The sequence below is a fragment of the Magnolia sinica genome, chromosome 9 (genome assembly GCF_029962835.1).
Source record: "Magnolia sinica isolate HGM2019 chromosome 9, MsV1, whole genome shotgun sequence".
Classification (NCBI taxonomy): domain Eukaryota; kingdom Viridiplantae; phylum Streptophyta; class Magnoliopsida; order Magnoliales; family Magnoliaceae; genus Magnolia; species Magnolia sinica.
In genome coordinates this window covers 31,028,333-31,041,963 of record NC_080581.1, presented here as the reverse complement: position 1 = coordinate 31,041,963, position 13,631 = coordinate 31,028,333, and the positions used below count along the sequence as shown (strand labels likewise).

General features: G+C 34.7%; 1 protein-coding gene across 8 annotated transcripts; it reads right to left on the bottom strand.

Annotated features, from left to right (window-relative positions):
* Positions 1 to 3,177: 3,177 nt before the first annotated feature.
* Positions 3,178 to 8,789, bottom strand: LOC131256212 (proline-rich receptor-like protein kinase PERK4). 8 transcript variants are annotated; one of them, XM_058257227.1, is made up of 5 exons: positions 5,926 to 6,400; positions 5,572 to 5,651; positions 5,217 to 5,303; positions 4,872 to 4,942; positions 3,988 to 4,538 (listed from the first exon to the last, which is right to left on the bottom strand). In XM_058257227.1, the coding sequence occupies exons 2-5, from the start codon at positions 5,573 to 5,575 to the stop codon at positions 4,371 to 4,373; spliced, it is 330 nt and encodes a 109-aa protein (XP_058113210.1). In that variant the 5' UTR covers positions 5,576 to 5,651; positions 5,926 to 6,400; the 3' UTR covers positions 3,988 to 4,370. The 8 variants fall into 8 exon arrangements, 3 of the variants coding, with proteins under 3 accessions (XP_058113209.1, XP_058113210.1, XP_058113211.1); XR_009176664.1 differs by lacking the exons at positions 3,988 to 4,538; positions 4,872 to 4,942 and adding an exon at positions 3,178 to 3,402; XR_009176663.1 differs by lacking the exons at positions 3,988 to 4,538; positions 4,872 to 4,942 and adding an exon at positions 3,353 to 3,402 and having other exon boundaries at positions 5,213 to 5,303.
* Between the last annotated feature and the right edge of the window lie 4,842 nt (positions 8,790 to 13,631).

Below are 13,631 nucleotides of genomic sequence, written 5' to 3'. Positions count from 1 at the left end.
ACCCAACCTTAACAAAATCTGGACCCGATTAAACGGAGTTTAGGTACTATGGAATTAACCCAACCTGTTGACGGCCTCAGGGAATATATGCATATGAAAGATTCATGCCAATCATTAGGCACTCCATTAATACATGTGCCCTAGCCTAAAACTTAGGCGGATTGGCCATTTAATAGGTGGACCTATTTGATTTTTGGATCGAAGCACTATGTGTACATGTGTGACACACTACATGTACAGTTTGGTCAGTTTGGTTGTCAAAATTCAACAGCTAAAATTAAATGATTAGGGCCATCCAAGTAATGGGATTTTTTTGCAAAGGATGTGGACCCATGGCTTAGTAATCCAGCCATTAATGGCCTATTTGGATACAACCAAATAAATTACTTTTTAACTTATTTTAAATCATAAAGTTATATTTTCAGTTTCTTTTTCTTCTTTTCTTAACTTTTATACTTTTCTCACTCAACCACGGTCGTTATCAAGGGAGGTCCGCTGTCCCGGTCAAAGGTGAGGCCCACACGATGGACAGACCACATCAAAGATGGGCCCCACATGATAGATGACCATGTATTAATGTGGACCCTCATAATGGATGGTCCACATTAAGGTCAATCCCTAACGACAAATAAACCACATCCAAAGCGGACCTGTATAATGGACAACCTACTTCAAAGGTGAGCCTACATGATGGATGGTCCACGTCAATGGTGGGCTCTGCATGATAGGCAGTGCACATTGAGGTTAGGCCCTGCATGATGAATGGCCCACATTGAGGTGGGCCATAATGATGGATGGGCCCACTAATGGACAGTCCACATTAAAGGTGGAGCCCATATGATGGACGGTCCAATGGGCATCACAAGATAGATGACCCACATCAAAGGGGGGCCCACATGAAGGATGGTCCACATCAAAGGTCACCCCTAATGATGAGTGGCCCACATCCATGCTGGGCCGACATAATGGACACCCACATCACATGATGAATGGTTCGCGTCAAAGGTGGGCTCTACAAGCCTGAAAATGAATTAGATCCAAGGTTCAAGTACACTGCAGGAAGTGGCAATGATAATGACGCCTACTGAAACCTTCCTAAGGCCCACTGTAATGGTTAATTGCCATCCAACCTATTCATATAAGCTCACATAGACACGAATGAAGGGATAACACAAATATCAGCTTATCCAATACTTTTGTGGCCCTTCAAAAGTTTTCAAAGTTAGGTGTTTAATCCCCACCGTGGTCCACATGAGCATTGGAACTGCCTCATTTTTGGGCTTGTACCTAAACTGTTATGAAGAAATAGATGAACGGTGTGGATGAAAACCATACATCACTGTCGCCCTCAGAACACGTGACCCTTACCAGCTAAGGGACTGAGCGGGGTAGTAACCAAGCGGCTTCGATTCATAGGAGAGGCACTGCAGGCAATCCTCAGGCAGAGCCTAGACTGTTTAAGGGGAGAAGGTTTTGAGTCCGACCAGTTGGATTAAAATAATTTCTAATATTTCATGTTCATGAAACATCCAACATATATGATATGTTAGCCCCATCATAAGGATCACCTTGATCAAAACTTACCTTATGCCCATCAAGGAGACCACTTTTATTTTGCTATTTACTAATGGCTAGAAATTATCTACTTTTTCTTGCCCATGTGATGAGAAAATGGGACTTATTTTTACATAATGTGATCCTTATGGTGGGCCCAACCAATTTGAAGAGTGGATGTGCCATTTAATAGGTTAGAAGTTATCTTCTGGGTGAACAGTAACTTGTGGTACAACTTGAAACTTCTCATTCCTTGTAGTATCCAAACCCTATGAGAATCGGGGCCTAGCAACCCTAAGCTTTGTGGTGACCATTGTGATGAATGCATTATATCTATGCTGTTCATATATGTTCATTCGTCCAAATTTAGGGCATGATCCCAAGTCTAAATCTTAAGTAGACCACACTGCAGAAACAACGAGACTGAAGATGCTCATTGTTAAAACCTTTCTACAGCCTGCGTTGTTACCCATTCATGAGGTCGCCATGAATTGGACGAAGGGAGAAAAAAAAAAATTTAAATAAATAAAATCAGATTGGTCCAAAACTTCTGCTATCCTTGCAATTTTTACTGCTGACTCCCAAACCCTGCTCTTTCTTGTGTTATGATCTATTTGAGTGTTTTAGTTGCCGCATTTTTGGATCCGTGAGAAATATAGGAATGGAATATATATAAAGTATACATTATGGTTATTGGTTAGGACTGGCAATGGGCTGGGCAGGGGTAAGTCTCGGCCCAGATTTTAAACTGTTCAGGGCCGGGTATTTGGGCCAATCTTAATCAAAACTCTGATTTTTCTGGCTTGAGCCCGGCCCATTGATACCCCTAATTACGGTGGACTAGCTGCAGGGAAATCAGCTTCTTTTGATACTCTAACAGAGTATGATGCATGGTCCGTAGGGAGTTAGAAGTTAACAGACATTATTTTACATATACCATGCAACTACTAAAATTAAACGGTCCAAAGTATGGTAACCAGTGTAAATGTAACCAGTGTGAATTAAAAATCAAGCTTATCGGATTATCTAACAATTGAATTGGTGGATAATTAGATATGAGGATAGGATTGTTAAGAAAATCTAAGTCCTTAATCCCATGAACAAGAGTCCAAGTCTGTGAATAAGAGACTAGAATTGTTAAGAAAAGTAAATTTGATATAGTGACAGTCAAAGAAAATCTATCAAGTTTTATTTGTGTTAATATATGACACGTGTGCAATTTTGAGCGCCTGTGTATTTAGCTTGTCATGCAATCTGAACAAGTATCAAATAACCGGAGGTCATTGCCAAAATCGTCAGTTTGCGACAGACCTGATCCGTCAAAAAACCAAATTAATGATGGATTTGGCCTGTTGCATGGCAATTGCTCGTCACAAAAATTATATGACGGATTTGGTCCGTCGCTAAAACCTCTGCATACTTTTAATTTGTCTCACCTGATATTCATCCAAAAGAAAATTCACATGATTGTTTAATAAGAATCCCATTCATAAAATTCAAAAGACTTGGCTGAATATGAAACTAAACTAAATATCATTTTGGGTGTTTGGATGCTCAATTGGCCTAAATAACAAACTTAACTATATATTTAGTAAATAGCCAAAATTGGGTCAGCTATATATGAAATAAGGTAATGTAAAGAATATCATCTGTACTGAAAACTAAACAAATGACCATCATAATTATATCCCATCAATTAAAATACAAATCCAAGGGATACTTTTATTCTCAACATTTGTACAAACATACAAATGAAACAAAACACAATTAAAACAAAAGAGAAATGGTAAAGATGATAATAACTTGTGCTTCCATTGATGTTGCATCATGAATGCTAGCATGATAGTCCTGAACATTAAGAGACATTGCATGAGTTTTATATAAACACATTTGATAAAGTGATAAATGCAATCCCAAGATTTGGGTCGTTTACTTGGCTTTTTACCATAAATTCCTTGAAGTTATCAGTCATAAATATTGAATTGCCATTGATCTGAAAAAATATACAGTATTAAACAATTTGAGACTGAAACTAGAGTATCATCAAACAATTTAGCTCTTGAAAAGCAAAGAGAACAACTTCTAAAGTTACAGCCAAGGATGAGAAAATAATTGAGATAGAAAAGCATAAGAAAAATAAAAACTAATAATTAAGAAAACTATTCAAGTGTGGAGAATGTACTTAGCAACTAACCTAGAGCAATGTATCCGTAAGTGCCTGCGAGTGTAGTCCAATTGGAGGAATTGGTTTAAGCAATAATACAATTAGTTCTAAAGGTAAGAGACACAAGCCTCAATTTCTGAATTCAACAGAATGTTGTTGCTTGATAGGTCTCAATGGACAATCGACGGGGTGTAATCATGGTGCACGTAAGATAAAACATGGGCCACACCTTCAATAACCTTCATCCTTAAGAGTCCAGTCCTGCGTTGTTGCTTAGGATGCTTGCTAAGCCTTCCCTTTCCATGTACTCTTACACTAGAAATGAGCACTGAGCATGGGAACAGAAGTCATAAAGCTTCACAATGTTATGATGGCGAATTTCTGTTAATGTTGTTATCTCATTCCTAAAACTTCTTTCGAGGACCAAGACTTCTATGTTAGTTTTTAACTATTTAGAAAATGGTGGTAACTCATCCTCCCTTTAAATCTAATTGAAAATAAACGAGTTCCCTAATCTGATTGAAAATAAAGGCAAATACCAAAGACTAGCAGGATTTTTATTTTTTATTTTTTATTTGTAAGGTTCAGATTGGTAGAATCTGGTTTGAAACAATATTAAAAGAACTGTTAAAAGAACCGTGTGTATCACATTTTAAGCCCTCCAACAGGATTCAGTGTTCATCCAATAACATGGAGTAAAAAAAGTACCCGACTGCAATAACCAAGTTCTGATATATCCTTCCCCATCCATGCTGTTGTTGCCCACCAAAAACAAGAAGAAAAAATGTATTGATTCATGGGAAGATGAAGCTGCAACAACCTAAAACAAACAAAGAACTATTAAAATGGAATAGCGATCCACTCAATAATGTGAGCTTTTTCCTTGAAAAAACAGAAACGACAAAGTGGCTAATGGCTGACTTTTTAGGTGCTCCAAATTCATCTTGTTTCCTTCTAAAAGGGAAGGGAATCTTAGGTTTTGTCAAATATGAAGAAATATTGAGTTCTTTGTTCGGCCGAAATCAATGACCCATAGAAAATAATTTTAAAAAACACATACATGCGCATGAAAGAGCACTGAAGAAAAATAAACTAGTTGAACTCACCACCTGGAATTTACAAAGTGGGGTATGTGTGAGAATTGTGCACTCACCGTGGCATCAAAATTGTTGTCCAAGAGAATGTTGGCAGTTTGAATATCACGATGTATAATCTTCAGGTGGCCTGGCAAGTAAAGAGAGGAAAAATATAAAAGGAAAGTAGAGAATTAATATCATGTATTGCTGACTCGTCCAATCTGGTTCGATAATGTTTGAGTGGCCTGTCATGATTTATGTGCTGAGCTGTGGACCTACCATTTGGATGGCTCGGATGTCACACAAATGTTGCACGTGTGCATGTGTAGGAAGGTGGAGGGTGGGGTTATGGTCCATTGAGGCATATTGAAACATTCTGATACATATGCACGTACATACACAGAGAAATGTGAATTACTTACAATCTTCGTGAAGGTAGGCGAGTCCTTTAGCCGATCCTAATGCAATCTTGAGTCTGGTAGGAAAATCCATGGTGGGAAGATCCTTTCCTGTAATCATGAATTACACCAGGATCAGTGCCCGACGGGATGAATTCCTGTCCGTTGGTTGCAAATCCCCAATTCATCCACCATATATGTGGCTAAACATATTATAATCCTTTGTCGATTTCAAATAATTAGCCATCAAACAAAGAAACATTCATCCTTTCCAAATAGAACATAAAGCAGAACAATATACTAGGAAAGTGAAATGAAATAGAGATACTATAACATGACAAATTGCTTAATGAATTTTATGTTAAGCCTATCTCCCTACCCATGTGACCGCACACAGACAGGTAAATTCATCGGAAGAAGCTGCCCTCTGTACCAATATTTCAGCCATGCGACCATAATCTACAGAGTTCAGAGTAGCACTGTTTAAGTCAGAAAAATTACAAGACAAGTGAACCATACTGATTTAAAAGGAAATCTTTTCTTTTTTAAAATGCTTGGTCAAATAAATATGGATCTCTACCACCATTCTGCTCATAAAAAGAACTATCTAACAGCATTTTCTTGTCTAGATTAAGCCATAGGGGGGGGGGGGGGGACATTATAAGGAAGAAAAATCGTCAAGTTTCTTATATAAGATATAAGAACTGCCTTAGATGGAGAATTGAAGTCTTACTGGAGAGTTTTTTCTCCTGGAAAAATTCAGAAAGTGTGGAATCAGCCTGTTGCATATTTCATGGCTGGAATCACTTAACAAGTTGAACAAACCAGAACATTTGATGCACTATGAGTCAGCACGTAAATTCAAGTTGCAAAATAAGATATAGCTTAAAGGAGCTTGTTAAATGTCACAATTGCCATCAAGAAAATCTAGAAGAAAACCAAGAATATCAGTATCAAGAACTCTGTCCAGTACAGTGATCCATCCCACCAGAAATTGGCAGACATAGGGATTCAAAACATCCATACGCTTCCTTAGCGGTGGTATAAAGTCTACGATGCTGGAAAAAAAAAAACACGAAGACAGTATATGAAGTCCTACAATCATATTTGTCCAATTTCTTTTTTCTTTATGCTGAATACTTTATCTATAAATTCAATATAGAAATAACAAGGATAGATGGTGCACCTGAACTGATTTCTTTCAGTAACAATATAATGTAGGGGCATTTCACACCGAGCTCAAGTGGGGTAGCCTGTGGGATGCGGGGACACACTTGGGGTGGGAGGCTTGTGTGGGGCAGGCCCGTGAGAGGTGGGTGACTCGTGTGAGGCAGTACTCATGTGATTTGGGGCCCAAGTGGGGGGGATTCGGCCGAGGTCCTAACCCATGAGATGTGGGGCTTGGACTATGAGATAAAGGGATTGATTCGCCATACTCTAGCAGTTCGAGCTTTTAGAGCAAGTGATTAATTGTCCTACATCAAATTGGTATCAGAGTGGGAGGTCTTGTATTCGAGACTCCTCACCAGGAGTGATTAATGCAAGGGCATTTTCACACCGGGCTAAAGTGGGGTTGCCTGTGGGATGCAGGGGCACACTCGGGGTGGGCGGTACCCATCATGAGGGAGGTCTCATGTTCGAGACTCCTCATCAGGAGTGATTAATGCAGGGGCATTTCACACCGGGCTCGAGTGAGGTAGCTTGTGGGATGCGAGGACACACTCGGGGTGGGCTGCCCATGTGAGGTAGGTGGCTCATGTGAGGCAGCCCCCACCCGTGAGAGGTGGGTGGCTCGTGTGAGGCAGTACCCATTTGATTTGGGGCCCACGAGGGGGGTTCGGCCGAGGCCCTAACCCATGAGATGTGGCGCCTGGGCTATGAGATAAAGGGATTGATTCGCTATGCTCTAACAGTTCGAGCTTTTAGAGCAAGTGGTTAATTGTCCTGCATCACAATATCCTAATTATTAGTTGAAATTATTAAATTATGCAAGTAGATATCCTCATACAAACGACGGTTGCCCCTGAAGGAAAAGCTATGCAAGAACACACCCGAAAAAGTAACAAGATGCATTCCAGCTGAGTAGAAACAATCTTTCAAAGAATTTAATGTGCATAGAATAATGCCATTATGCCATTCAACTCGAGATGTCCTAAACCTTCGAAAAATGTTAGCAGGGACATCAGGGATCTATGATTTGCGAAACTCTTTAGCCAACACATGAACACAAACGCATCCTTATTCATGGAGATGAACCACATCTAGCACGTTACTAAGGATTTCCAATTTTCAAGCAAAAATATCCCACTTATTCCTTTTGAAAATCCGGCTCTAAACAAGCCTAGCCCCCAGTATTGTCTGTAAAGGAGTGATAAGATGCAAAAAAGAATACAGATTATAGCTTATATGTATGTTTAATTATAAAAAGAGGAAGCAAAGGTGAAATACATGGAAATTATTCTTGAATCAGATCAACAATGTAATGCTTATGCAGATGAATGGTGAAAACACCAAGTTCTTTGATCCATTTTAGAAATGTATATTTCATTCGACGAAACAAGCAATAATGTCATAAGCAGAAATGCAACAGGAAGTAAATGCAAACATATTATATTTATTTGCTGATAGATAGTATTTAGCAAATCACATCCATATAAGATACTCTGCTTTTGATATCGTTGTTCTCTCACATAAACTTGTATAAATTTAGCTCAGGCACCCTTGTCATGCCAAAATGTAACTAAATAATCACCATGTCCTAAACTTAAATAAAAAGAAACCAGAGACATACATCACTTCCATACAATCCAATCCCATACTGAATTCAACTGATTAGAGGTTTTTCGAACTCATATATGGATTAAACCTATCCAGAAAGCCAAAAAGCGAATTCGTTTGCTTATGACTCAAAATTTTGTTCAAGACTTCACATCCATGAAACATAGCCCTCAATATTTCATTTTGGAGAAAGAAAAAACTATAGTGACTAAGATGAAACACATCCAACAAAAATGAAAAGATGTCATCGATCATGGGCACCATGTACAACACAATAGGTGGGGACACAGTAAGTAACACAGGTTATTAATATGGCCGGATCACCATTCCAATAATGTCAAGCCTACAGATGCATATGTTCAAACCCCATCAACTCTTATTAAATTATAGCATCATTGATTTAAGCATAACATAACCAGCATATGCAACATGTCAGAAAAATCAGCAGCTTGATCGTTCAACCATACACAAGAAAAGCAAAAAATCAGATTCAAACTGCTCCTATGCATGAATTCCAAATTTAGATGTTTGTAAATGTCAATAAAGAGGAGAAATAAATAAATAAAAGACAGAAGGTGAAATTTCCAATTCCAAAATTCCTTTGTAATATTAGAAAAACACCAATTTGGGGTCCACATTCAAACCTGTAACCCCTAAAATCCCCAAATCCCTAAATGAGGGTCCACATCGAATCGGGAATCCACAAATTTCTAAATCTCCAAATTCCTAAATCGGCATTGAGATTGAGAGAGAAATACCTCACATCCAAGGATTGAGCTAGCCTTCAACCAAGCTTCAGAGAGAGAGAGAGAGAGAGAGAGAGAGAGAGAGAGAGAGAGAGAGAGGGGTCGTGTGTGGGTAGGGCGTTCAGCAAGAGTCTAGATCGTGGGTGGAGAGAGAGAGAGAGAGAGAGAGAGAGAGAGAGAGAGAGAGAGAGAGAGTGTGTGTGTGTGTGTGTGGATTAGGGCGAGAGAGAGATTGCGAAGACAAGCGCCGACTCTCCTCGAGTTCCGAGTTGTACGACCGGTTCAAATGAGATCAAAATTACATGGCTCAAAATGATGTATTTATTATATCCAAACCGTTTATACATTTTTATCATTTTAGAGCATTAGCCAAAAAAACAAATCATAACCAAAGCTCAATTGGACTACGCCAGACATAGCAGCTGGAATAATGATTTTCACTGTTAAAACATTCTTAGGGCCCACATAATGTTTATTTTCTATGACATTTGTTTGTAAGGCCACAAAGAGCTAGACAAAGAAGAAAATAAACATCATATTGATCCAAAACTTCATTGACACCCAAAAGGGTTTCAATGGTAGATGTTCAATCCCCCACTACTTCTTTAGGCTATAAAAGTTTTCAATCAAGCTAATATTTATGTTTTCCTTGTTCCATGTCTATATAATTTATAAACAGGTTGGATTTCAAATAAACATCATGATGGGGCATAAGAAGGTTTCAACGGTGGGTGCCACTGTCCCACTCTTTTCTATGGTGGGGTCCACTTGAACTTTGGTTCTGTCCCATCAATCAGATGGTGGGCCATAGGCTTAAAAATAAAGTCAATCCATGACTTGGGTGTGCCACACCACATACTATAGTTGAGAGGGGTTACCCTCCCATTAAAACATTCATAATCATTTATTAGGCCCACCAAGATGTGGTTCATAGATCCAGCCCATTCATTATGTGTGTCCCACTTGGATGAGGGGTCAGACCATGTTTCAGCCACATACAAAACTCATGTGGGCCCCACCAAGTGTTTTTATATGTTTTAGGGATGTCTTTCACATAGTTTTAGATGTTATGGCCCACCTGAATTTCGTATACAAGTGATTTTTGGGATTTCCCACAAACTAAAGGTGACACATCAAATGCATGGTGTTGATGTTCTACACACATCATGGTGAGGCCCACACCGCTCAACCTCATGGGAAGTTCCCATGAGGTCGACCTTATAGTACCATTTCCAACTCATTCATGGGTGTTACCCTAACCGTGCAGAGCCTACCTTGATATATTTTCTATATATTGACCCCATCTATATGTTTTTCCATCATATTTTAAGTTGTGATTCCAAATCATAAAAAGTTTCAAATCTCAGGTGGGCCATACCAATCAAAACAGTGATGAATAACCATTAAAAACCTTTTGAAGGCCACAAGTTTTTGATCAATTTGATCTTTGTAATTTCCCTTCATCTGGATCTTCTTTACATTATCAACAAGTTGGATTGCAAATAAACACTAATAAAACTTTACGACGAGCTCCTTATAATTTTTAATGGCAAGGCACTATATTACCAGTCTTTCCAATGGTGTGGTCTACCTAAGATTTAAATTGTCATAATTTTTTATACCCCGCCCAAAAATAAGCTAGAGAAATAGAGGGACATAATGGATATACAACACATCATCAAGGTGCCCCACAGTTAGGACCACACTGTGTTGGGTGACGTCGGGGCCGCACCTAATCCACTCTCCCTTAGTGGGTGTTACCTAACCATGTAGGGCCCACCTTGATTTTTTTTTTTTTTTTTTTTTGTAAATCCTCACCATCCATATGTTTTACCATCTTATTTTAGGAAGTAATCCCAAAAATTGTGAAGCTCCAAATCAAATGAGCACCATACTAATAGAAATAATGATAAATAATTGTTTGAGCCAAATTGATGTATTTTATGTATATCAATCCCATTCATTCGTTCCTAAAATCTGCTTATATCTAGACAAACTAATCATACCCATTTAAAAAGTGTTTTGGATATATCAGATTGGTTTCATATTAGATTGGGCTTAATTTTTTTTCTTTATCCTAATTAGCACATTCCAAACACATCTGGCCGTTCAAATCAACTCTAGGATAGCCTGATCATAAACTTTGATCAATCTCATCATTATCGGTTATTCTTGTAATTACGCTTCTATTATACTTGGGCTATAATATCCGTTTTTCAACATTTTAGTTTTTTTTCTTTAATCTCATTTCTTTTCAAAATCTCAAATTTTCTCAAATATTGTTATTTTTAAAAAAAAAAAAAAACCATTATAATTTGTTTTTCAAAATCGGAATTTTTTTAACTTTTCAATTTCTTTTTAAAATCTTTTTTTTTGCTCTTAAAAATTTTCAAAATATCAAATTCTCTCGAACATTGTCATTTTTTCCATACTTTGAACTTTTTTCTCAAAATCACAAAATTTTTAAACTTATTAATTTCTTTTTCAAAATGTTCAATTTTTGTCCAAATTTTAGTGTTTTAAAATCCCTTTTTTTTTAATCATTATCAATTTTTTTACTTAATTTTTTTTTCAAAATGTTAATTTTCTATCAAAATGTCCATTTTTTTCCAATTTTTTTAAAAAAATCTTATTTTTGTTATCAACCTTTTCAATTATTTTTTTCTATAGTACAAATTCTGAAAAACATATTTTCAAAATATTAATTTTTTTACCAAAATCGTTTTTTTTTTTTCAAATTTATTAATTTATTCAAACTTCTCAAAAATTTAAAGATGCCAAATTTATTTTTTAACTTTTCAATTTTCTTTTCCAAAATGACAATTTTTGGTCAAACTCTTGGTGATTTTTTAAATTACAAATTTTATTCAAAATCTCAATTTTTATTGAATATATTTTTTTCTTTTCAAAATCACAATTTTCTTCTAACTTCTCAATTCTCCTTTTCGAAATGCTAGTTTTTTTTTTTAAATCAAAATCTTGATTTTTCAATCTCTCTCTCTCTTTTTTTTTTTTTTTTTAAATTTTCTGTTCTTTTGAACTTCTCCATTTTCTTTTGTCAAAATGTTTTTTTTTTTCGAACTTGTCAATTCTATATTCAAATTCTTTTTTTCCTTTTTTCAAAATCTCACTTTTGTTATTGAATTTTTCAATTTTTTTAATCAAAAAACAAAATCTTAATTTCTTTTTCAAAATATATTTTTTTTTTCAAAGTTGACAAAATTTTCACAAATTTTTTAACCTTTCAAATTTTCTTTTTCAAAATATCATTTTTTTTTCCAATTCTTTTTTATTTTTTTCCAAAATTATCAACTTTATTCAAAGTTCTTAATTTCTTTTTTCAAAATCTCGATTTTTCTTAAACATTGTTAATTGTTTTTCTAAGCTTCTCAACTATTTTTTCCAAATTCATAATTTTTTTTTAAACTTCTCAATTTTCTTTTTCAAAAGGTCAATTAAATATCAAAATCTCAAAAAAAAAAGTAATCTAAATTTTTCTAACCTTATTTCTTAAAATCTTGATTTTTAATAAAATATGAAGGATGTATATTGGGATTTTTCATGTGATATTATAAAACATTTAAATATCAGTTTTAAAGCAAATAATAATAATAATAATAATAATTTCCACTTAATTGATATAAAATCAAAAAAATAAAAAATAAAAATAAAAATGAAAAACCATGCTTTCAATCAATTAAGACAAAAATAATCTTAAATACAAATAAATACAATTACTCCAGTGAAATTCTCTTTAAAAACACTTCTTAAAACTATAATAAAACACAATCTTCCACCAAATATTATAAAGAAAAAGAAGTTTGCAGATTAGGGCAAAAGTCAATTTACGACGGACCAAGAGCCGTCACTAAATGTTCGAAGCTAGGTTTTGTGCAGCACTATGCAATAAACCAAAATATTCTTAATTTGCGACGGACTATATCCATCATAAATTCAAATTTATTAATTTATTCAAACTTCTCAAAAATTTAAAGATGCCAAATTTATTTTTTAACTTTTCAATTTTCTTTTCCAAAATGACAATTTTTGGTCAAACTCTTGGTGATTTTTTAAATTACAAATTTTATTCAAAATCTCAATTTTTATTGAATATATTTTATTCTTTTCAAAATCACAATTTTCTTCTAACTTCTCAATTCTCCTTTTCGAAATGCTAGTTTTTTTTTTTTAAATCAAAATCTTGATTTTTCAATCTCTCTCTCTCTTTTTTTTTTTTTTTAAATTTTCTGTTCTTTTGAACTTCTCCATTTTCTTTTGTCAAAATGTTTTTTTTTTTCGAACTTGTCAATTCTATATTCAAATTCTTTTTTTCCTTTTTTCAAAATCTCACTTTTGTTATTGAATTTTTCAATTTTTTTAATCAAAAAACAAAATCTTAATTTCTTTTTCAAAATATTTTTTTTTTTTCAAAGTTGCCAAAATTTTCACAAATTTTTTAACCTTTCAAATTTTCTTTTTCAAAATATCATTTTTTTTTCCAATTCTTTTTTATTTTTTTCCAAAATTATCAACTTTATTCAAAGTTCTTAATTTCTTTTTTCAAAATCTCGATTTTTCTTAAACATTGTTAATTGTTTTTCTAAGCTTCTCAACTATTTTTTCCAAATTCATAATTTTTTTTTAAACTTCTCAATTTTCTTTTTCAAAAGGTCAATTAAATATCAAAATCTCAAAAAAAAAAGTAATCTAAATTTTTCTAACCTTATTTCTTAAAATCTTGATTTTTAATAAAATATGAAGGATGTATATTGGGATTTTTCATGTGATATTATAAAACATTTAAATATCAGTTTTAAAGCAAATAATAATAATAATAATAATAATTTCCACTTAATTGATATAAAATCAAAAAAATAAAAAATAAAAATAAAAATGAAAAACCATGCTTTCAATC